The sequence below is a fragment of the Takifugu flavidus genome, chromosome 5 (assembly GCF_003711565.1).
Source record: "Takifugu flavidus isolate HTHZ2018 chromosome 5, ASM371156v2, whole genome shotgun sequence".
NCBI classification, from domain to species: Eukaryota; Metazoa; Chordata; class Actinopteri; order Tetraodontiformes; family Tetraodontidae; genus Takifugu; species Takifugu flavidus.
In genome coordinates this window covers 13252621-13275015 of record NC_079524.1, presented here as the reverse complement: position 1 = coordinate 13275015, position 22395 = coordinate 13252621, and the positions used below count along the sequence as shown (strand labels likewise).

Sequence of the window (22395 nt, the reverse complement as noted above, 5' to 3'; positions counted from 1 at the left end):
GAAAGCATCCGGTGAGTTACATTGCTGCCACCTTCAGGTTTAGCCCATTATAGACTCCGATTCTTTTAATCAGACCCATGTCTGAAAACTATTTTTTAAAACAACGCCTTCCCCTTCCACTTGATCCCAAGTCTACAATTCAGAAATCGCTTCCAATTTCAACTCTCATTTTTTACAGCAATTCTGCCTTTTAATTTCTGATTCTCACAAGATAAAGGTTGTCTTTGGGTCAGTTTGGCCCATTTTCATAAGTTAATATGTCATAAATTTGGTTTTCTTCTTCAATATATTTTCTTCCATACAATGCTCTTTACTGGCAAATTCTATTTATTTGGCTATTTTTATTACATCATGTTGGTTTTATTAACATTTATAGCATCTCTGGTCTTCACCAGCAATATTTAGTGGTTCAGTGGGCCACATTATTACTCAAACACACACACACACACACATACACACACACACACCACACACACACACACACACAGACACACACACACACAGGTAATATACTGTATGTATTTTTACATATCTAAATCTAAAACATATGCTGAGAAGTTGGAAATAAGGTCAGAAACAAAAACATTTGGGGCTCATTTTATAGTTTAAATTTTATTTATTCACTCTATAGAAGCAGTCAAAAGAGACCAGCTTAACTAGATGACAGGGCACAATCTGAACCCATCACTAGGTTAAGGTAACAAGCTTATCTGAGGCTATTTATTTGCAAAGAGCATTGCTTAAATCAACATCTTAACAAGGTTCTGCATGGATGAAAGCACATAATATAGGTTGAGTCTTTCAGATGTGACTCAGTTATCAACCATAAAAGAGAGAAAAAACAATCAAGCCATCTGAGCTGTAAACCCAACGGAGGCAGAGGGGTCAACAGATAGACGATGTCATCCTTGGTCGAGTCCAAGGAGCCAAGGAGCTGGTGGTGGATCTCCGCAGGTGTAACAACACCCCCCCACCCCACCCCACCCCACCCCACCCCACCCCGCCTGCACCGGTGAATATCCTGGGAACGGACATCGATGTTGTGAAGTTCTATAAGTACCTGGGTGGTCACCTAAACAATAACCTGTACTGGACACACAACACAGATGCCCTTGTCAAGAAGGGCAATAGCAGACTGTTCCTGCTCAGGAGGCTGAGGTCTTTTGGAGTGCAGGGACCACTCCTGAGGACTTTCTATGACTCTATGGTGGGCTCAGCCATCTTTTATGGAATCATCTGCTGGTCCAGCAGCATCACGGACAGGGACAGGAATAGGATAGATAGACCGGTCAAGGAGGGCCAGCTCTGTCCTGGGATGTCCCCTGGACTCCGTGGAGGTGGTGGGAAACGGGAGGATGATGGCTAAGCTGTCATCCATGTTGAACAACATGTCCCACCCCCTACAGGACACCCTGACAGCACTGGGCAGCTCCTTCAGTGAGCGGCTGCTCCCCCCTCGCTGTGTGAAGGAGAGGTATCGCAGATTTTCCTGCCGGCTGCTGTCAACCTGTACAACAAACATAATGCCCGATAACACACACTGAATATCATATATTCTGATATGGATATTTTTTACACCCTCTGTACTATGTACAGGTATACAGGAGCTGATTATCCATTTATCTTGGATTACTGTGTATATATATCCTTTTTTGTATATTTCTATTCTTATCTCAAATTTTATTTTTTCTGCATGCTTTTGCTGCTGTTGCGCTGTAAATTTCCCCGTGTGGGACAGATAAAGGAATCTGAATCTGAAGTCTCTGTCCAGCTGATTGACAGCAAGTCTTTCATCTGCTGAAGGCTTGTGAAATATCGAGGAATTAAAGGAGTTTGAGATCATTTGACAGATCATTCAGTAAAACCAGCCTGGTACATTTAGTACAACATTTAGTACAACATTGTGGAAGACAGAGTTTGAAATGTATCCTCACAGGTAGACTGATGTCAGACCCTGAATCAACAGAAGAGCAGAGGGATCGTTGATGCTTTTATGGTCCACATGCAGAGTCTAGCGGTGCGGACACACCCACACAGGTGCTGTTTCTATATCCACAGATCCAAAGTTGGTTCTTTCCCATGTGCTGAGCAGTTGTAGGATTAAATGCCAAAGATTTTTTTATCTCTCAGATCAGGTCCAGGAGGAGCTGAGCAGAGTGATCGGAAAGCCGTCAGGTGCAGGAGGGGGACAGGAAGAACCTGTCCTTCACCAACGCTGTCATTCATGAAACCCAGAGTGGCCACGTCGCCCCCACTTCTCTTCCACATGTAACCAACCAGGATATCATCTTCCGGGGACACTTCCTCAAAAAGGGGAGTTGACACAGCTGACATGTTCCTCCAGCATGGATGTGGGGTCTCCTCCGCTTTTAGATCTAATGTTCTTGAAGTTACTGCCTGGGTTGTAGTCCACTTTTTCACTGTGTGAATTTGCCCCTCTGAACTCATGTCTGTGGCAGATAATGATGTTTGGATCTGCCTCTAAGGTTCATGATGATCAGGAGTTCTCAATCATCATCAGAAGGTTCAAACTCCAATACTGAGATGTTACAGCTTCAGATGTCTTTGACATCCAAGGAGGGTGACATCATGAGGTTTAAATTGACATTGAGCAGAGGCTACTGTGTGTGTCACATATAGATTATATGGAGGACACTGCTTCTGTTGCCTCGGTCCTGCTTGAAGAGACTGAATGGGAACACCCTCACACCTTTTATCCTTCACACTTTCTGGAGAAGGACCGGAAGTTTGTCAAGCGAGATGCTTTCCTGCCGTTTTCAGCAGGTTGCCTTGTGCAACCTTCTCATCATTCCATCTGCTGGGACATGAAGTTAAACCCTCCTCTCTTACAGTTAGTAGGGCATGTCCTGGAGAGACTCTGGCCAGAGTGGAACTCTTCATCTTCTTGGTCACCCTCCTCCAGCACTTCTGCTTCACACCTGCACCAGGAGTTTCCCCAGATGAGCTCCATGTGACTCCCTCAATGGGCTCTAATCACAGCCCCGTTGCCTACAGACTCTGCACAGTTTCTTGTATGTAAAGTCATAAATCTAAATGTGTATTTAATATGTTTAGTGTAGTTGCAGGACAGCATAAACTCTACTGTCAGATGTGGAGCATGGCCACATTCATGATGTGTGATGACATCATCGGTGACCTCACTTCTTCTCCTTTGTTTGATGTCATCGCTACGTTCGAAATAAAGTTTGCCATGTTTTGTTATTGCAAAACTGAACAACTCCAGTCACACGTGATGATGTATTTTCTGTCATTTGTAACCTTACCACCAGGGGACGCTACAGGCCGATCTCAGCCGTCATTCTAAGTCACAAATGGACTCCAGGCGTCTCCCTGAAAGGACAATGTCCAAATAAAAAAAGAAATTTTATTTTACTATCGCCATTAATTTCAATAGGATTTCAACAAACTAACAGCAGATGGTAGCAGGTGGAAATTTCTTGACTTGCAACAGCCTGAGCCAACATCACAAAGGTCCACTAACGGCAACGTGACTGAACAGGGGACAGATTTCAGGGCCAAAGCTCTTTTCTTGCTCTCTGAACTCTGTCCTTACAGGATGTCAGCTAACGCTGTCAAAGTTGAGGGGATCTGAAGGGTTGGCTCCTCATGAGTCTGTGAAAAACCTTCCCCCTCATGACTCTCAGCTGTCATCTCCAGAGTGGTCCTCAGGAAAACAATGAACACTTTGATGAAACCAGAGGTTGTGTGTGCTGCCCCCCCACTACATGAGCAGCTTCCTTTAGAGCTGCAGCTGTTGAGGGTCATGACAGGTGAACAAGTTGTTATGATGCTTCTCAGGTGAAGGTGATTCAGGAGGTTTTGTCAATAACAAGCTGCATAACGAGAATGAGCCGTTGACGAGACATTTATGTAGATGCAAAAACTATTTCCAAGAAAAAAAGATCCACATGAAGAATATAACACAGAATAATAATTTTATATTGTTTTAACTTTCCTGTAGCTAATTTGGGAGGAGAGTTCAGTGGATGGCTGTGGCTGAAAGAGCTCTGACAGGGGTTCAATGTGTTATAGATTACTCCTCTCCTCCCTACCACCACATGATAAATCATCTGCATCGTGGCCCTGCTGAAGGATCTGAGTTTCCTGGTGAAGAACATGGTGCTCTGACCCTTCTTGTAAATGTCAACGAGACACAGTGCAGCACCACCATTCTACCAGGTCTTCCACCGGGAAACAAGAAGCTTTTCTGTTTCAGTCTTCAACTGAGACAGATGTCAGTGCTGCCGTCTTTTATTCTTCGGGTTCGCTTGGATCTCCCCCTGAGAAGCTTTTTGTTTTTCAGAAGTTAAAAAAACAAACAAAAACAAAACTTTAATGTGAATATCTATCTATCTATCTATCTATCTATCTATCTATCTATCTATCTATCTATCTATCTATCTATCTATCTATCTATCTATCTATCTATCTATCTATCTATCTATCTATCTAGCTATCTATCTAGCTATCTATCTAGCTATCTATCTAGCTATCTATCTAGCTATCTATCTAGCTATCTATCTATCTTGACGTTCTCAATCTGTCCACGGAGTGTCTCTCTTGCGCCAGTTGGCTGGCTACTGAAATGCCCGGATGTTATTGTAGCTAGCTCTTTTAGCTAGTGGACTAGCCGCTGCGACACCACTACCTTCTGCCTCTACGGTCCGTCGCATCAGGGACATTCGACCATTTTATCTCCCCCGGGTGATATAGGCAACATTTTAACTTTGTTAACTTAACATTGGTAATTTATCATGATAGACGTGGAGAAAAGTGCTTGTAATTTTTAGGTCTTAACGTTGATTTTCCAACCGGTTTGGCTGACTGGATTGGGTTAACAATACGAAGCTAACAGCTAGCGTCGAGACACAGGCCAGTTTGTTTTTTCAGGTAGCTAAAGCGGCTAGCTTAGCGGGCGGCTGTCATGGAAGACAAATCTTTTACTAAAGAATTAGACCAATGGATCGAACAGTTAAACGAGTGTAAGCAGCTAACGGAAAACCAAGTCCGAACACTCTGTGAGAAGGTAAGTTGGCTGGAAAAGTGCAGTTTTATTCTGATCCAGTCGGCCCATTTTCAGTGTGGCCCTGCCGAGAGATTACGATGACGGCTCCGGCTAGTTTCGGAAAATTAGCTATATATATGGTTTTCTTCCCTTTTCTGAATACGCTTAAATTGATATCTGAGCTTGAGGTATCAAAATATTTTTTCTAGGTAAATGTATTGTTGTAGCTTCAGGTAACACGGTTCCTCTAAAATTATCGATCAGCCACCGACCCGAGGAGCGAGGCCGGAAAATGTCGCATCTCGCCGCTTGTTAGCCACCAAACAGACGCAGACAGGTTTACCGCTACCCGATACTGGGGTACTTGGTTAAATGGAGCTAGAAGCTCATGGTGAGTGTTGAGTGGTTTCCAGTTGGGTGTCTGAATCGCTAGAATGATTCGCACCGCGCCCATGTTGATCGATCCGAGCTTTATTGAAGCTCAAAGCTCCTAATTCCCTCATCTCAGGGTGGTTGAACATCAGCTTCTCCTGCACACGCCGTGCATGCACAGATCCCAATGTGAAACGACAATAACCCGAAGAGAAAATGTCTTAACATGTTACATCACATGCAGCGAAGTAGTCCTTTATTATTTAACTGCAAAGTGACAGTATTATGTCTCAGAAAGAACTCTGAAAGCTTCCTTTCCCATTTCATTGTTAAGTAAAATACTGTACAGCAGTATTTGAATCAAAATCTCATTTTCATTAAAATTCTGAATTCTAACAAGAATACAGTAAACGCGTTGTTCCTTCTAATTAAATTTGACCTTCAAGCTCTGAATTATTGTTCAACTGTTAACATATAAACATGTAAAAGTCTCTGGCTGATTTTGTTCTCTTCATTTCTTTTCCAGGCCAAGGAAATTCTGACCAACGAGTCTAACGTGCAGGAGGTGAGTGTGACTGGGCCACACGTCTCCTCAGGGTAGACCACAATCAGCTCATCTGAAATCAAAGAAATCATTAATTAGCCACTTTGAGCCTTTTAAAGCTCTTTTCTGTGTCGAGGAGGCATTAATAGTCCAGCATGTTTACACTCTAAATGCTGTTGTTTGGCTAAGAAATGTGCCTTTTAACTATAACACAGTTTAATACCTGCCACCAAACTGCTGGGGATTTTGGCGATGAATAAAGACAGAAAATGCACTAAAATATCTTGAGGTTTGTTGAAGTGTTTGATGTGAAAGCAGGGTGCTGCAGCGGCTGATGCCTTTACGAGAAGGTCGTAACATTGTCACAAAGTGGGATCTGAGTTTTGCTTCCACACTTGATTCTCCACATAGACATGACAATGTTCAGAACTATAATTCTCATCTTTGTTTGTGGCCATGATGCTTTGACAAAGCAGAGAACCTCTGCCCAAAATAACACTTTGTCTGTGTGGGGTCTGTTGAAAATGCCTGCAGTATTCAATAAGGTTCCTTTGGAAGAACCCAACAGAAACAGTGTCCAAGTCAACCCGTTTAACCCAGAAGTTTCTGAGCTACGGGTATCCTGGTCGAACCCATTGGTTAAGTTCATGTTCAGTGACTGTGTCCCAAATGTCCTCAGGTGCGATGCCCAGTGACGGTGTGTGGCGATGTGCACGGTCAGTTCCATGACCTGATGGAGCTATTTAAGATTGGAGGAAAGTCTCCCGACACCAACTACCTGTTCATGGGAGACTACGTGGACAGAGGCTACTACTCTGTGGAGACGGTCACGCTGTTGGTCACGTTAAAGGTAAACAGCTGCTTTATTCAGATCAGAATATGGGTGAAAATGTGAAATGTGAATCCTCTTTGATGCCAACCATTTGAATAGTCACAAAGCATATGATGTAGACTTCAGTCTGCTTTGGACTCAAGACAATAGTTGTAACACTTGTAGCAGCCTAGAATCAAAAACCACAGACGTCACTAATATGTCTCTGTGGTCGCATGAGTCACCAGCTGATCGCCAGTCTGGTGAAATGCTCATGAAAGTAGAATTAAAAAGAGCCCAGATTCCACCAGAATTTAGAGATGGTGCGCAGAATGTTCACACAATGAACTCGGGTCCAATAGTCCCAGTGTTCCCAGATGCTAGTCTTTTTTATTTCTAAAGGGAATGTGACAGTAAAACAGGAACGCCTGTGAAGCCAAACAGAAACAAATAAATTGGATGTCCTGAAGAACGTCCTGAGGGATGATGACGGACAGTTTGTCCCTATGTTTTCTGGCCAAGCAGTGTTGCGTTGCTGTGGATACGGGTCAGGTGTTGGAGACAGACGCCTGTTCTGGTTGAAGGCACTGAACTCGTCTTGCAGGTTTATTAGTGTCTTTCCATCAGGGACTGGAAAAGAGCCCTTTAGCCAGTAAAGCTGCTGCAGGGTTTTTACTCACAACCTGATTTATTAGAGAAACAAAGGGGAGAAGCTTCATTTTGTTCTCTTAACAGCAGCAAAGGAAGTTCTCCCTGCCTACATGAGGGAAGTGGAGATCCATTCAGCCATTATTAAATGAGCAAATGTACTTAAAAATACCAGTTGAGGCTAAATGTAAATATCAGGAGCTGGTGTGGAAGTGGGGGGGGGGTTTCACCAGTTCAGACTGGCCAGTAAGGGTTGAAACCACTACACAACGGTCTTTGTTTAGGTTCGTTTTCCAGAGCGAATCACCATTTTGAGAGGGAACCATGAGTCACGGCAGATCACACAAGTCTATGGCTTCTACGATGAATGTCTGAGGAAGTACGGCAACGCCAACGTCTGGAAGTACTTCACAGACTTGTTTGACTACCTGCCGCTCACCGCACTGGTCGACCAACAGGTGGGACATCAGGACGCACGTTCATGGTGTCAACATCCAGTCAGCTTAGTCACTCCATCTCTTCTGTCCCATCTCAGATCTTCTGTCTCCACGGAGGCTTGTCTCCCTCCATAGACACTCTGGATCATATAAGAGCTCTGGACCGCCTGCAAGAAGTTCCTCATGAGGTACACACGCATGCATGCACATGTGACTTGTGTTCGCCCTTGATGAGAAGCGATAGTTACGTCTGTTTGTCCACTTTAGTGTCTCAATGACCTCTCTTTTCTTCTGTCTCGCTGTAACTTGTGTTCTTGTCTTGCTGCTCCTGTATGGATGGAAGTCCTGCACATGAAAATCAGTCTATACGTAGCTTTGTCCGCATATGCCATAATGACATGACAAGTCCACTTTCATGAATGCTATAAAGAGAATATCTGATTCTGACCTGCACACAAGCGTGGTGTGTTTGGTTTTAGGTTCTGGACTAAAATGTTCTGAAATTATCCCCCCCAGGGTCCCATGTGTGACCTGCTGTGGTCGGACCCTGACGACCGTGGTGGGTGGGGCATCTCTCCCAGAGGGGCCGGCTACACCTTTGGACAAGACATCTCTGAAACCTTCAACCACGCCAATGGCCTCACCCTGGTGTCCCGTGCCCATCAGCTGGTCATGGAGGTAACACACACACTTCCCTCTATGTATAAATAAAGGTGATAGAAACCACCTGGCCAGTGTGGAGCCCGGTGTGTCCAAGGTAATGGCAGAATGAAGCTGTCAGTGAGCTCCGTCTCACTCCCACTGAGTTTGACCTGAATAAGGTCACCTTAAACCAGAGTGCCCGTGCACTGTTTACTGGGAGGTCCCATGTTCATGTGTGTTCTTCCCTATTCAGGGTTATAACTGGGGCCATGACAAGAACGTGGTGACCATCTTTAGTGCTCCAAACTACTGCTACCGCTGTGGAAACCAGGCAGCCATCATGGAACTGGATGACACTCTGAAATACTCTTTGTAAGTAATGTAAACCAGACAGCTCACTTCATCTTTGTCCTAAACGCACGTCAGTTGTGTTGAGTAGCTCAGCACATGTTAAAAATGCTTTTGAACCCAGCTGAAGCAGTGATCACCTTCCTGATAAACTTCTTCAGCATAAAGTTCTTCAGCAACAAAGTTTGTATATCTTTCTGAGCTAACAACTTGTCTCCTAACTTTTTTCTCTTTGCCTCTTCTAGCCTTCAGTTTGATCCCGCCCCTCGCCGTGGCGAGCCCCATGTGACCAGACGCACTCCTGACTACTTCCTGTGAATGTCCAAACCCTCCCTTGTCAATCACCTAGAAAGCTCCACCCCTCCCTCCCCCTGTCATTTGGATGGAAATTTCTAACTATTATTACTGTACCAGGGAGGATAGAAACAAACGATTGGCTGATGAACCCAGATTTTAACGAAGAAACCTTAGAGCGACCCCCTCTACAGTCTTGTTTTCAGTATGCTGTCATTAATGCTGTGCTTTTGGGGAAAAACAACTATGACCTGTTCTTTTCTTTTTGTTTATTCCATGTTTTGAAAACCAGATAATAAAATTACCAACGTGGACCAAATGTGCCATATTCTGATCCTTTTACATGTGCAACACGCAATGTCTTTCTTCTTTTTTCTTAAGACCAGCACTAAATCCCCCCTGCCTGATAGCACCATATTGCATCTGTTTCTGTTGCATCAGTTGGAAAATTAAAGAATACATTTGCTTCAAGTAGTCCAGCTGTCAGATTTAGCTGTCAGGCTTCAGCCGGTGGTCATCTCAGCAAGTATATTACTGTAATTTGATTAAAGACTAAAGACGTATGAAATAAAAGTGTCCTATTGACAAACTAGCACATTGTGTCGGTGTCATTTGTTTTTCAATTTAACCACATGTAAAGTAAAAATGTTGCCAGTTTTTTGAGAACTGAAATACACAAGCATTTTAAATGTGCTTGGACAGGCGCATAGCATAGCGAGAGAGCATGCATTTGGTTGGTTGTGTCTACAATTTTTGGGCAGGGGTCTCACTATAGTTGCTCACATTTAATCCAAAGAGACTTTAACTTGATTCCACATTAGTGTGAGATAATCCTCCGTATGTCACAAATTAGTGAGTGGTTTATGTAGTTTTGGTGGGATTAAAGACGAATATCGTGAATTGATCCGTACTTCCCCTTTACAATAATGAAGACGGCTGAGCTGTATTGAACGATCGCGAGACTCTCCGCGAATCGCGTCCCGCGGTCTCCATGTTGTTCGTGGTGGTCTCCATCACCACCATTTCCACCGCTTAAATCAACACTATGAAGAAAATAAGGCGCTTAAAGGTTTGGAATTGACGTTACACATTTCACCGTTTGGGATAATGAAAACACACCTACTGAGTGTGTCTACGTCGCAGTTATATTTGCTGTTTAGCTATTCTAAACATCTTCGCTAAGAAGCTAAAAACATTAGCTTTTTGTCGCTAAATCTTTTGATGATTGAATATTATTATTATGGATAATCCAAGTTCCAAATGAGCTGTTATTACATCAATAGTTGACAATACATCATTATTTTACAATGAAGTTCATGCACTCTTTAAAGCTTTATTGAACCTCCTTTTTTAAAACAAAAAACAAAACAAGATACGCATCTTAAATTTCAAAATGAAGGCCCTTGTTCTCTTGGAAGCAATTAGATACTCAGGGTTTTTTGTCAACAGTAATTTTATGTGTGTCATCATTTTTCCCATGACTTTTTGTGTCTGAAAAAGAATAGGAAGGGTTAATCTTTGGATGGAGGACGTGGTTCTGCACTACCAGCCTGGATCAGAGGCCAGGCTCAACTCTCTGTTGGAGACCACAGAAAAGCTTCTTAAACCTTTCCCCTGTCGAACTCCTCCAGTCTTTACCCCCTGGTTCTCTGATTCCCATTTCCCCATCAGACCTGCCAAATCAGCACCTGCAATCACCTCCTTTCATAACAGGTATTTTCAAAGTTCTCCTCACAGACCTGGATTAGAAAGCATTGCCCAGAGAACTCAGGAACATTTGTCTGTAGACAGATTAAAACAGGATCATAAAGATTTTATATTAGAAACCAAAGAAAACCTCCTCCCAGGTGGTCTGAAAAACAGCAGAGCATCTCCTCATGACCACAAACATTACTGTGCTGTCAAAGCCTCACCATTCCGGCGCTCCTGGAGTGTCTTCACACACAAAGGAGTTCTGCTGCAGAACTCTAAGCCACTGTCCCAAGACTTCTGTCACATGGTCTCCATACTCCAGCTGCACCTCCGCCAGAGGGTCAGATGGGTAATCAGTAAGCACAACTGTCCTGGAGACATTGAGCAGGTCAGTGCAGATATTTGTCCATTCATGTTAGCATGCTGGCTAACAGTTAATAACTGGTAAAGAGAGCCGAGGACAGTTAAGATGTTAGGATGTGGGCTTTTGAGTTCATGGTCAAACTGTGGTTCCTTTTTTTAAATATACTGCATATGTACCTGTTCAACAATGCTGACAGCAAGATGAACAACCTATCAGATTGTGTTTTTTTTGTGGTCCTGACGTCAGTCAGTTTCAGTCTAAATGTTTGGAGGCTCAGAGAAAAAGTGATTACTGGTACATGATGTAAAAAAATCTTGCTCAGAACCATGAATGGTTGGGTCAGAAAGTATATTTCATGCATGTAGCTCACCTACAAAGTGTAACTACTGTTTAGCTTCACTGACCTGAGTCAGACAGGAAGTCCCCAAGGAAGCCGTGGCCGTGTTACCGATGTCATTACAACATTTTTGCCTCGTTGGGCTTTTGATGTGAAATAATCAATAATCTGAACTGTGTTCCTCTTCTGGTGGTTGTCTTCCCTGCAGCTGTGGCAGTCGGTGAGCCACTTAATTCAGACCTCGCAGTTGCCGACATGCAATGCCAACATCCAAAGGGAGCGAGCCGAGATCTGGGTGTTCTGTGATGTGGTCCACTCTGAGGAGGTGGGTCACTTCCTGAAGGACAAGCTGCAGCTGTTTGGGAAGATCTGTCTAACAGTCCGCAGACACGGGATCATCTTCAGCATATAGAACAGAAATGCTTCAGGCAGTAACAGTCATTTTCATCTGAATAAATGGCATTTTTATAAATTACTTCAATGCTTTTATAAAAGTCATACTTAATATTTTAGTTTTTATATTCAGAGATTTTATCGTTCTGCAAAAATGTCTTCAAATGCATTAAATTCTGATTAATGTAGGAATTAAATTATTCTTGTAAATTAATAACATATATTTGTTTTGCAATAATGTGTTTTTACATTTTAAATAAAGAAGTGTACATACACCTTGATATAGATGTATTTGATGTAGGAGGGGGTGGTTCCTTTTGGAAGACTGCAGCAGCAGGTCACATGATGCAGATGTCTCACACATACGCGTGGATATTTTCAAACGGCTGCTTTTATAAGACCTGAATAAATGAGGACAGCATGAATACAGTACACCCCCATCACATGCATTCTTTTGTTGCCATGGTCCCCCATCCGTCTCGCGCACTAAGAAAATAGGTTACCGGATATGACGCTAACGCACGGCTTCTCGGCCATACTTCTTCATCTTGGCGATTTTGTTCAGTCTAAAGTAGCTAAACTAGTTAGTCGCGTCCGTTTTTATTAGCCATGTAAGATATATTGTGCAGTTATGTCACCGCGCCAAAAAGAAACGGAATTGTTGCTTATGTATGAGCCTATATTCCTTTACTTTGAAGGGTTGCACCGGAAGTGAAGTAGCCTGACGCCAAGATAGCGTCTGAAATTCAGAGGGGCTAAAACACGAGTCTCTTTATCCTGGAAATACCTGAAAAATCACATCAAGATCTCGGATCAGAGGTCAATAAAATGACGCGTCCGTTTGTTGTGATAGTTTGATGCACGTTGTTCTGGTCTATTGGACGATTTAAAAGGTGATATTCAATCAAAAAGGTGAGATGTTGGAGCCAGAGCGACGAGGTATGATGCTAAACTAGCGTTGTCGCCTGTAGTTTCCTGTTTCCTGGAGGCGATAATGTGTCTCTCTTAGCCCTTTCCTTTTATATGTGATACTTGGAGCATGAATACCGCTGCTTGGTTGTTTTTACTTAAAAACTGGAGCGCTTGACGTAGAATTTCACTTGTGGCCTCAGTTCGGAAAATACCTTAATCACCAGTCTAAAGGCATCCATTGTCTTGGATTCGTTCAGCAAAATTCGCCTTTAAACGCACCCATCATTTAATACACGTCTGTTAAAATAATGTATTCAGGGTTGGTCTCCATTATTTACGTTGGCCCTTTAACAATTCATTTTCCTTAAAATGACAAGAGTATAAAGTCTAGTATTCAAATTCATTATCTATGAACATTATTTTACACTTTGCATTATCATACGTTCATGCACTCGGTCATATGTCTTCTATATCAGCAACTGGCATTATCAAATCTGGTCGCACTGCTAATATCGTTTAATATAATTGTATATTTTAAACATTAAAAAAAATCACATCCACTACGATTTAATTCTAATTATATATCATGTTCACCTGAACATCCCATTGTGGAAATGTTTAAAGTTAAAATAAATAGAATAAGAGTAGGAGATTATGTTAAAGGACCAGCTGACATCAGTGACGATGATGATGTATCTCTGGGGCATTGTGATGTTCAGGTTTTTGCTGCTGGGGGCAGAAACTCTTTATCTTATCTTTTGTGTCTCTCTTTGCCCTCCTTTTCCTGCAGGCAAGCGTCTCTGCAGATGTGGCCACCACCTCTGTTGAGACTCCTGTTAATGAGCGGTGAAGATTTAGATGGGTTTGGAGTTGCCGCAGCTCACCCAGGATGGATGATATCAAAACATGGGGGATGCTGACGTAGCTGCCCTTGATAGATTTACTCGGGAGAACTCAAACACTTGTTTTAAAAGTTAGTCACATTGTTTTTGTCTGTAGTCGCTCAGAAGCCTACAGCAGGTTTCACAGCCATGAGCTCCGAAGGATTTCAGTATCGAGCTCTGTACGACTACAAGAAGGAGAGAGAAGAGGACATTGACCTCCATGTGGGAGATGTGCTGCTCGTCAGCCGCGGAGCACTGCTGGCGCTTGGCTGCAGCAGCGGCGCTGAAGAGAGGCCGTCAGAAATTGGTTGGTTGCCGGGTTTTAACGAAACCACACAGGTACTGATTGCATCATGACTCCAGTTAAACACCAGCTGCCAATAACGTCTCCAGTGATATTCTGTGCGACTGTAGACAAAAACCAGCCTCGTTTCCCAGTCTTCTTTGATTTGTGCATCTGTGGTCGGACAGGAAAAAGGTGACTTTCCTGGGACGTATGTGGAGTTTATTGGCAGAAAGAGGATGTCTCCCCCTACGCCGAAGCCCCGCCCACCCAGACCCCCCTCAGCATCGGCGAGGGCTGATTCTGAGTCGGACGGTGAGTTGGAAAGCTTCAAATGGCTCAAGGTTCTCCAAACACAGCAGAAAGATACAGGCATAGCTCTATTTATTTTGAAAAATCTTCCTTCTCATGTATCTTTTCTCCACTTTGATTTACTCAGACTTTTAATTGATGCTGCTTAAATTATGAAACCTAAAAAGGTCAATCCAACCTCTGTTATTTGTGTTCATGTCAGTTCTGTTCTGTTTCACACGTGATGAACAGAACCTCTGAAATAGGATGAGTTGTCAGCAGTGGAGGAGCCTCGATGGAGCTTGAGCAGGAGACAATGAAGCTGACACCCACTCTGTTCACCTGTATTCGTAATTAAGTTGTTCCTATTTGTTGCTTTGACCTTCTGTGTATTGTGTCCTCTGTTTAGGCTTTGTGCTGCCAGACTTGGCAGAACAGTTTGGCCCACCAGACACAGCCCCTCCACTCCTCACCAGACTGATGGAGGCCATTGAGAACAAAGGTACGTGCATAGCTGCACTCTGTACCTGTCCGTGCCACATGTCTTCCTCTGCATGTTTACAGTTGCTCATTTCCTCGTTCCTCGTGTATTTTCTGCAGGTCTGGACGCTCCTGGTGTGTATCACGGTGTGAGTGCTGGAGGTTTAGATGTTCGACAGCTGGCTGATGCTGGTGAGGAGTTTCTTCTTCCACTGGTTTTGTATTTAATCTGTTGTGATGTTTCTCTCTTATTGAACACAGGTGTGTTTGTTTTTTCAGACCTGGAGCAGCTGGATCTGCTGTCTCTGTGCTGCGGGGTGCTGCGGTTCCTGCAAGACCTGCCTGGTCCCATCCTCCCATCCATACTGCAAGCTGACATGATTCGTGCAGTCCAAGGTGAGATATGGAGCTTGGCTGCGCCGGTCTTGATCTACCTGGTTAAGCCCCTTTGTCCATTTTTGCTTTTGTCACAGAGGTCAGAGACGTGGAGGACTGTGCTCAGGTGTTGCGATGCATTGCCAGCTCGTCCAGCTGCCCCGCCCAGTATGGCCTCACGCTGCTCAGCGTGGTGCGTCACCTGGCCCGAGTCTGCCTACATGGTTCCAGAAACCAGCTGAGCCCTCGAACCCTGGCGGAGAGCTTCAGCCCAGTATTGTTCAGGCTCAGTGCAGGGTCAGTTACTCTCGCTACATTTAAATCATTTCATTCTGGGGCCAACCGCAGATTGTTGATCAGGAGGCCAACCACAACTCTTGGACTTGGTTTCTCTGCACGGAGTCAAAATGTCAATCTCCGCGGCTTTCGGGTGTAATTTACAATCGAAAGGCAACAATGGTAGCGGTGTTGGTCTGAGCACGGCAAAATGTATGTGCACAGACTCGGTGACCAAAAAGTGCATTTTTCAGTTTTCAGCATTTTGACTTTGAGTGTTTGGCTCAAACTGCAGGAACATAGTAAGCAGATATTCCTCCATCTCTTTAAAACAGGCTGACTGCCTCTCAGTAACCATGGCAACACAGCTTCCATATAAACCCCTCCCACTGTCCCACTGTAGCTTCCGTACCCCCCCGGTTGTCATCAGGAGGATCCCTCCTGGGTCCCTTACTCTCATCCTCGCATTAGTTGCATTCAGGCTCAAATTATGAAGGCCTGAGAGCCACAGCCATACACGTACACACACATGCATGCACTGCCATTGGTGATTGCAACCGGTACTGCAATTGTCACCATGATTTGAAGCATTGAACATCCAGTTACGTACAGGTCCTTTCCTCAGCCATACCGGTAAAAGGTCACCGTCACTGTGTGTGCAAGATCCCCACAGGGTTAGAAGAAAAAAAACCCTCCTCACTCATTTCTTCACCAAAAAAGGATTCACTAAGAGATAATGTGCTGCAGCCACACACGAGCGGCAACTAGAGCAGCAACACATCTGCCTCATCAACAAGTTTATCACAAATCTATAAATGTAATCAAGTCTCAGACACACATGCTTAAACATCTTCATAGTTGGGATTCATGCTGAGATGTTTGTTTATTTCAGCTCTCCAGAATCTTCTCATCACTAGAATCATTTTGCTTCTCTGTTCCTTTTCAGGTCCGAGTCCAGTCTGGACCCTCTAGTTCAGGTTCTAGAGATTCTGATTACCAGCGAACTCAACATGAACCAGGCAGCACCAGGTGTGTATGTGTGTGTTCTTGCTTTGTGCTGCTCTTCACAACTTCAAAGGACTGTTTGAGAGTTCAGCCCTGGTCTTAATGTTGAGGTTAGAACTGGGTTGAGGTCAGAGGTGAGGGTCAGGGTAGAGTTATGAATCATGTCTATGGAAGTCCTCACAAAGATAGGCGTAAAAGGATGTATGTGTTTTCGTGGAAGGGCACTGTGGTTTGTTACCACTTTAGTGATCAGATTTCAGTAGAATCAAATAAAAACAGTTGTTTATTAATGATGAATGATGGTCAACATGACTCATTGCTGAATTGGATAGCAGATTTCAGTTTGTTCACATGACAAATCTGCTGTGTCGGTTGATCTTTTATATACAGCTGTTAATCAATAAGGACCGATGGGATCAATAACCGTCAGAGCGGTGGCACTGAAAGGATGACATCATCCATGCATACACTCAAAGATGCAGCAGACAGGAGAGGGAGGGGGTGGGTGTTACCACGGTGATGTGCCTGCATGGATGGGATTGGCTGGGGGGGGTGGTGATGTCACACATCTCCAAGCTGCTCCTGAGCTTTGAACTGAGGCTGAGGCAGAGAAAGTGGCGTCATTTCAGACGAAGACAGACTAGAAAGCGTTGCTGTTATTGGACCCTCGGAGGGGGAGAATAGGTGGACAGTCAGCCATGAACAGTCGGGACCTGACGTGGGTTCTTCTCAGAGACGGATCCGTGTTTGGCTTTGAGCTCTGAGGGTTCTGAGATGGAGCAAGATGAGGAGGCCGGGGCCGAGGCTCTCCGGGGGCGAGACAAGATTCTGTGCTACATTAACATGCAGAGTCCAGGTAAAGCTGCAGCCGGAGCCTGACCCAGTCCTAATAGCTATCTCTGATTCTGGTACCTACCGGTACCTTCTGACCACAGTCCTCCAGTAGGAAGTTGGAAATTTACTCAGGTCCTCCCAGAAGATGACTTCCTCCACCTTTTCCACCAGGCTGAAGTGGACTCTGTGACAGACGCTTGCATGCTTGAAGCCATTTTGTTAAACTGCAGAAGTAGATTGGGCATCATTAACTATCTGATGAAGATCTAATTTCCTGCTTGGTCTTCAGAAATGTTTGAGATTAACCTCAGGAGTTAGTTTGGATTAAATGGCTTCAAAATGTAGATTGGAAAACAGATTCCTGTAAAAACATCTAATTTATTTCTGAATTTCTTTAATGTTCTCTGGTAAACATTAATGGACTGAAATTATAGAAAGACAAAGGTGAAAAACCTGTTGCAAAATATGGGCTTGGCAGCTCCCTCTGGCGGATAGAGCAGTTACTGATCTCACGCACGCTGGTGACGTCAGCAGTAGGATGATGTTTCTTCTGATTTCACAGATGAATCAGCTGCTTTTCCCACTTTTCTCCCCAGCTCTGCCTCCTAAACCTGTCAAATGTTCAACTCCAGCACCTCCTAGCAGCTTCAACAACAGCATTTCCCTGCAGGATGCAGAATGGTACTGGGGAGACATCTCCAGGTAAAACACACACACACCTGAGAGGGTAAAAGTAGATTTGAAAAGGTGTAAGTTAGTATTCTTTTAAATAACGAGGTGAATGGGGAAGTTAATTTTAAAAGTTAGTTATGATAGAAAATAGCTTAAAATTGATAAACAACAGATAAAGTGACCAAAATAGGTTGGAAGTTAGGAAGGCAGTAAATTGTTGAATGTTATTTAATAACAGTACCTTTTGTTAGTAAAAAAGTATTTACCAAAAGTGTTTTGGGTGCAGAGAAGAGGTGAACGAGAAGCTCAGAGACACTGCCGACGGTACTTTTCTGGTCCGAGATGCTTCCACAAAGATGCACGGAGATTACACACTGACCCTGAGGTAAATACACAGTCACACAGTCATGTGCTCCACATGTCCTGGATAAGAGTGCAATTGAATTTACTAATGGCTGATTTGAACAAAAATAGCAGCAAACAATGTTACATGGAGCAAAAATCTGTAAAACTCAAGCTCACCAGGAGCTTCACATCTTAAATTTCTGCTCCCTTTTCTACATTTGTAGAAGCTCAGAACCTCCAGTTGTCTTAGTGATGTATTCAAGGGCTGCAGTCCACACAGGAAAGAGGAAGAGTTGAAATGTAATTAAACAAGAAGGGATGCGAAGGAGAACAGAGACAAATACCATCTCTTCTATATCTCCACAGTCTCCACAGATTTATCGTAGAGTTTATAAGTAGAACAATCCAAATAAATGACCTCTACTCAAAATGTCCTCATTTAGAATATAGGACAACAATTTATATATATCTGTATAGTCTGAAGGAAGGGAGCAAACCTGTGCAGAGTAAAGAAAGTGTCCGGTGAACAGTTGGACTGTGGTCAACAACGTCTCTGGACAGGAACAGCTGCTGCGACACCCTGAAAGGCAAAAAGTAACCATCTGGTTTAACGCTGATGTGTTTACACCTTCAGGAAAGGAGGCAACAACAAGCTGATAAAGATTTTCCATCGAGAGGGAAAGTATGGCTTCTCCGACCCTTTGACCTTCAGCTCCGTTGTGGAGCTCATCAACCATTACCGCCATGAGTCACTTGCCCAGTACAACCCCAAACTGGATGTCAAGCTGCTCTATCCCGTCTCCAAACACCAGCAGGTCTGCACTAGTCTCACTGGCTGGATCACCTTGTGGACTCTTCTGATCGGAAGATTGTCCTTGTTTTTAGGATCAGGTGGTGAAGGAGGACAGCATCGAGGCTGTGGGGAAAAAGCTGCACGAGTACCACCTGCAGTACCAGGAGAAGAACCGGGAGTACGACCGGCTGTACGAGGAGTACACCCGGACCTCACAGGTACCTGCAGCACCTCTGCAGCACATCTACACCGTTTGATCAGAAATATTGATGCTCAAAAACAGGCTAATAATTTCATTATTGATTATCTCAAAAGTTTTGTTTTGTCCATAAAGACATTTAACTGTCAGAGAGGATGAAAAGATTCACATTAAGATGCATAGAACTGCAATATGTTACAGATGTTTAAAATAAAGTCAATATTAAATGAAAACTGAGAGTCGAGTCTTGTGGTTCAAACACTTGTAGTACCACTCAGACAACAATGGGCGTCGCTGTTTGTCCCTCATGAATCCTCTTCCTCTCTCAGGAGATCCAGATGAAGAGGACAGCCATTGAGGCATTCAACGAGACCATCAAGATCTTTGAGGAGCAGTGTCAGACGCAGGAGCGCTTCAGCAAAGAGTACATCGACAAGTTCCGCAGAGAGGGAAATGACAAGGAGATCCAGAGGTAGGCCCTCACCACAACCACAGCAGACTCCTCAGAGTTTAGAGGTATCACAGAGGTTGCAGACAAGTGAGCATTGGGAAACATTTTATTTTTACATTTGATCAAAGGTGTGATTAAGAGAGCAATTCCAGATTGATGAGGTTTGAGTTGCTGTGCTGTACAAATGTAGATTTTAAAGCAGGTCTAATGTTTTTGCGCCACCTCCTTAAGGATTATGGAAAACTACGACAAGTTGAAGTCTCGCATCAGTGAGATCGTGGACAGCAAGCGCCACCTGGAGGTGGACCTGAAGAAACAGGCTGCTGACTACAGAGAGATCGATAAGAAGATGAACAGCATCAAACCAGACCTGATCCAGCTCCGCAAGACCAGGGACCAGTACCTGATGTGAGACCCAGCTCTGGATTGATCTCTCTCTGTCTCACAGACACGCAGTCACTCACCCTTTTTGTCTCTCTCCCCTGCTACTCAGGTGGTTGACTCAAAAAGGTGTCCGCCAAAGGAAGTTGAACGAGTGGCTCGGCCTGAAGAATGAAACTACAGAAGAGTAAGTGTGCCACTGCCCCCTGATGGTGGGAGGGGGCTTTTCCTTTTGCTGATCTTTGGCCCACCTGTCTGGGTTTGTTATTTTGAGAAACACCAGTTTTATATCATTTAGAGGAAAAGTTATTTTCCGCTAAAAAAATCTGCTTCCCTTCGTTCTGTGTTTCACATTTGGTCCTCATGTTTTGCAGCCCTAAAGTATCTTAATGCCACCTACTTTTTCATTTGTTACAAAATTCTACTTAACAAAATTTTTATTAAACTTAAAGTCAGACTCCAGCAGTTTTTTAAAAGTTCAGAAGTGTTTTATTCATTTTGGGCACATGGAGGCGCCCTTGTCCTCATCTCCCGTGTGCTTATGCTGTGTTACAATGTGCAGTGAGTACAGCATGGTGGAGGATGAGGAGGACCTTCCTCACCATGACGAGCGTCTGTGGCGGCTGGGTAACATCAACCGTACTCAGGCCGAGTCTCTGCTGCGCGGAAAGAGAGACGGAACGTTCCTGGTCCGGGACAGCAGCAAAGCGGGCTGCTACGCCTGCTCCGTGGTGTAAGTTCTACTTCCTCTTTTCTATTTAGCTGTTTGTGTGACCATACTGCACTGATCTAATGCCCCCTCCTCTTTCTCAGTGTGGACGGAGAAGTTAAACACTGTGTCATCAACAAAACGAGTACCGGCTTTGGTTTCGCTGAGCCCTACAACCTATACGCGTCTCTCAAGGAGCTGGTGCTTCACTACCAGCACACCTCACTGTTTCAACACAACGACTCGCTCAACGTCACGCTGGCGTTTCCTGTCTACAGTCAGCAGAGGCGGTGACGGGTCATCTTCACGGTCAGTCTCGATGGCCTGTAAAATCCGCTGGGAACAGGAAAAACAGCACAGATGCAGGTTCTCCTGCAGAACCCAAAACTTTTCTGAGGATGAAGCTTTATGTTTGAAACCAAGAAAAAAATACTTTACTGTGAAAGGCGTCCTGCAGCTTTAACTTCCTGTGAGCAAAAGAAAGGGCGGGGTTCCAGAGTTACATCATCAATCTTAAAGACCCCCTCAGGCTCTTCGTCTTGGGCTGAAACACGGATTGGAGTTGTCGGATCAACTTCAACCCCTGGTCATGTGGTCAACTGTTATTGTGATATCAAATAAGCATTGCGAAAAAAGCAGAAACATAGTTAACGTGATTAAGGGTGAGTTTCTACCAACCATGAGTTTCTACCGAGACGACCGTCGGGGGAACGCTCCTCTGCTTCTACCAATCCGATGGGAGTCTTGAAGGAAATAGCAGTCATTGAACATCCACATGCCTAAAAACAAGGAGAAGCGGGCCCGGACCACAATCTGGACCCAAGGAGCAGAATCTGGACCCGAGGAGCAGGCCTTGACTAGAACCTGACCCACAGACTTTCCCTCACGCTGCTCCAGAAGGTCCTCTATCTGGATCCTTGTTCTTCTTCAGATGTTTAAGAACAGGAAGTCTTGTCACGGTAACGCCTGTAATCCCAGTCCAAGAAACTGTTTTAATTAATGTTTGTGTTTTTGTTTCTGTCAAACGTTCCAGCGTAATAATGCGTGCGTGCGTGTTGTTACTGTTTTTAAATAATTCCAGACTCTCCTGATTTTACCTCAGATTTCTTTCATGTTTCCAACTTGATCAGAAATCTGCGACTGAACTTTCAGTTTTTAAGAACTTTTTTTCAGGACCAAACCATGATCGAAGCAGTTCTCAGCTTTAATTAATCGTCTTCTCAAATGTAATTAAACTAGTTTTATAAATGAGCTGAAATTCAAATCTTGTTTTTAGAAACCTCAAGTATTTTTCTTCTACCAATGAAGCGAACGTGAGACAAAGTTGAACAATTTAATTTAGGTCAGTATTAAATCAGGATTTAAGTGTAGAAACACGTTTAATCAAACATCTTTGGGGAAGAACTAAAAACATGATAGAGTTGAAGTTTAAATTGAAGAAGTCTGAGTTTTGTATTTCTGGAGCAGGTTAGGATCATGACTAGACCGAGCTCAAACATGAATAAGAGATTTATTTCAAGGAGTCCGATGTGGAAATAAATTCTGAATGATCTCAAATATGTTGACTTATTTCTTACAAGTGTGATTTTATAAATCT

The 22395-nt window shown here is 43.8% G+C and overlaps 3 protein-coding genes across 6 annotated transcripts; all 3 read left to right on the top strand.

Annotated features, from left to right (window-relative positions):
• Positions 1-4632: 4632 nt before the first annotated feature.
• Positions 4633-9717, top strand: LOC130526000 (serine/threonine-protein phosphatase 2A catalytic subunit beta isoform). Its single transcript, XM_057033320.1, has 8 exons — positions 4633-5047; positions 5925-5963; positions 6622-6792; positions 7686-7859; positions 7937-8026; positions 8355-8516; positions 8734-8852; positions 9074-9717. Exons 1-8 carry the CDS (start codon positions 4946-4948, stop codon positions 9144-9146), a joined length of 930 nt encoding a protein of 309 aa, XP_056889300.1. The 5' UTR covers positions 4633-4945; the 3' UTR covers positions 9147-9717.
• Positions 9718-10032: 315 nt separating this feature from the next.
• Positions 10033-12189, top strand: zgc:101664 (uncharacterized protein LOC450064 homolog). Of its 2 annotated transcripts, none has more exons than XM_057033292.1 (3): positions 10033-10191; positions 10623-11202; positions 11724-12189. In XM_057033292.1, the coding sequence occupies exons 2-3, from the start codon at positions 10645-10647 to the stop codon at positions 11925-11927; spliced, it is 762 nt and encodes a 253-aa protein (XP_056889272.1). In that variant the 5' UTR covers positions 10033-10191; positions 10623-10644; the 3' UTR covers positions 11928-12189. The 2 variants fall into 2 exon arrangements, with proteins under 2 accessions (XP_056889272.1, XP_056889273.1); XM_057033293.1 differs by having other exon boundaries at positions 10039-10191; positions 10628-11202.
• A 412-nt stretch (positions 12190-12601) lies between these two features.
• Positions 12602-22355, top strand: LOC130525966 (phosphatidylinositol 3-kinase regulatory subunit alpha-like). 3 transcript variants are annotated; one of them, XM_057033287.1, is made up of 17 exons: positions 12602-12727; positions 13611-14043; positions 14176-14302; positions 14688-14780; positions 14879-14950; positions 15038-15154; positions 15232-15430; positions 16356-16438; positions 17845-17950; positions 18207-18305; positions 18900-19080; positions 19151-19276; positions 19587-19729; positions 19940-20116; positions 20202-20276; positions 20652-20822; positions 20903-22355. In XM_057033287.1, the coding sequence occupies exons 2-17, from the start codon at positions 13852-13854 to the stop codon at positions 21090-21092; spliced, it is 2151 nt and encodes a 716-aa protein (XP_056889267.1). In that variant the 5' UTR covers positions 12602-12727; positions 13611-13851; the 3' UTR covers positions 21093-22355. The 3 variants fall into 3 exon arrangements, with proteins under 3 accessions (XP_056889267.1, XP_056889265.1, XP_056889266.1); XM_057033285.1 differs by having other exon boundaries at positions 12611-12820; XM_057033286.1 differs by having other exon boundaries at positions 12611-12847.
• Positions 22356-22395: the final 40 nt, after the last annotated feature.

Excerpts from the sequence above, each read along its gene's own strand:
- zgc:101664 (XM_057033292.1), top strand. The coding sequence starts at position 10,645 with ATGGAGGACGTGGTTCTGCACTACCAGCCTGGATCAGAGGCCAGGCTC. Across the intron at positions 11,203-11,723 it reads GTCCTGGAGACATTGAGCAG|CTGTGGCAGTCGGTGAGCCA; the intron begins GTCAGTGCAGAT and ends TCTTCCCTGCAG.
- LOC130525966 (XM_057033287.1), top strand. The coding sequence starts at position 13,852 with ATGAGCTCCGAAGGATTTCAGTATCGAGCTCTGTACGACTACAAGAAG. Across the intron at positions 14,303-14,687 it reads GGCTGATTCTGAGTCGGACG|GCTTTGTGCTGCCAGACTTG; the intron begins GTGAGTTGGAAA and ends TCCTCTGTTTAG. Across the intron at positions 18,306-18,899 it reads GATTACACACTGACCCTGAG|GAAAGGAGGCAACAACAAGC; the intron begins GTAAATACACAG and ends TTACACCTTCAG.
- LOC130526000 (XM_057033320.1), top strand. The coding sequence starts at position 4,946 with ATGGAAGACAAATCTTTTACTAAAGAATTAGACCAATGGATCGAACAG. Across the intron at positions 5,048-5,924 it reads TCCGAACACTCTGTGAGAAG|GCCAAGGAAATTCTGACCAA; the intron begins GTAAGTTGGCTG and ends TTTCTTTTCCAG. Across the intron at positions 6,793-7,685 it reads CGCTGTTGGTCACGTTAAAG|GTTCGTTTTCCAGAGCGAAT; the intron begins GTAAACAGCTGC and ends GTCTTTGTTTAG.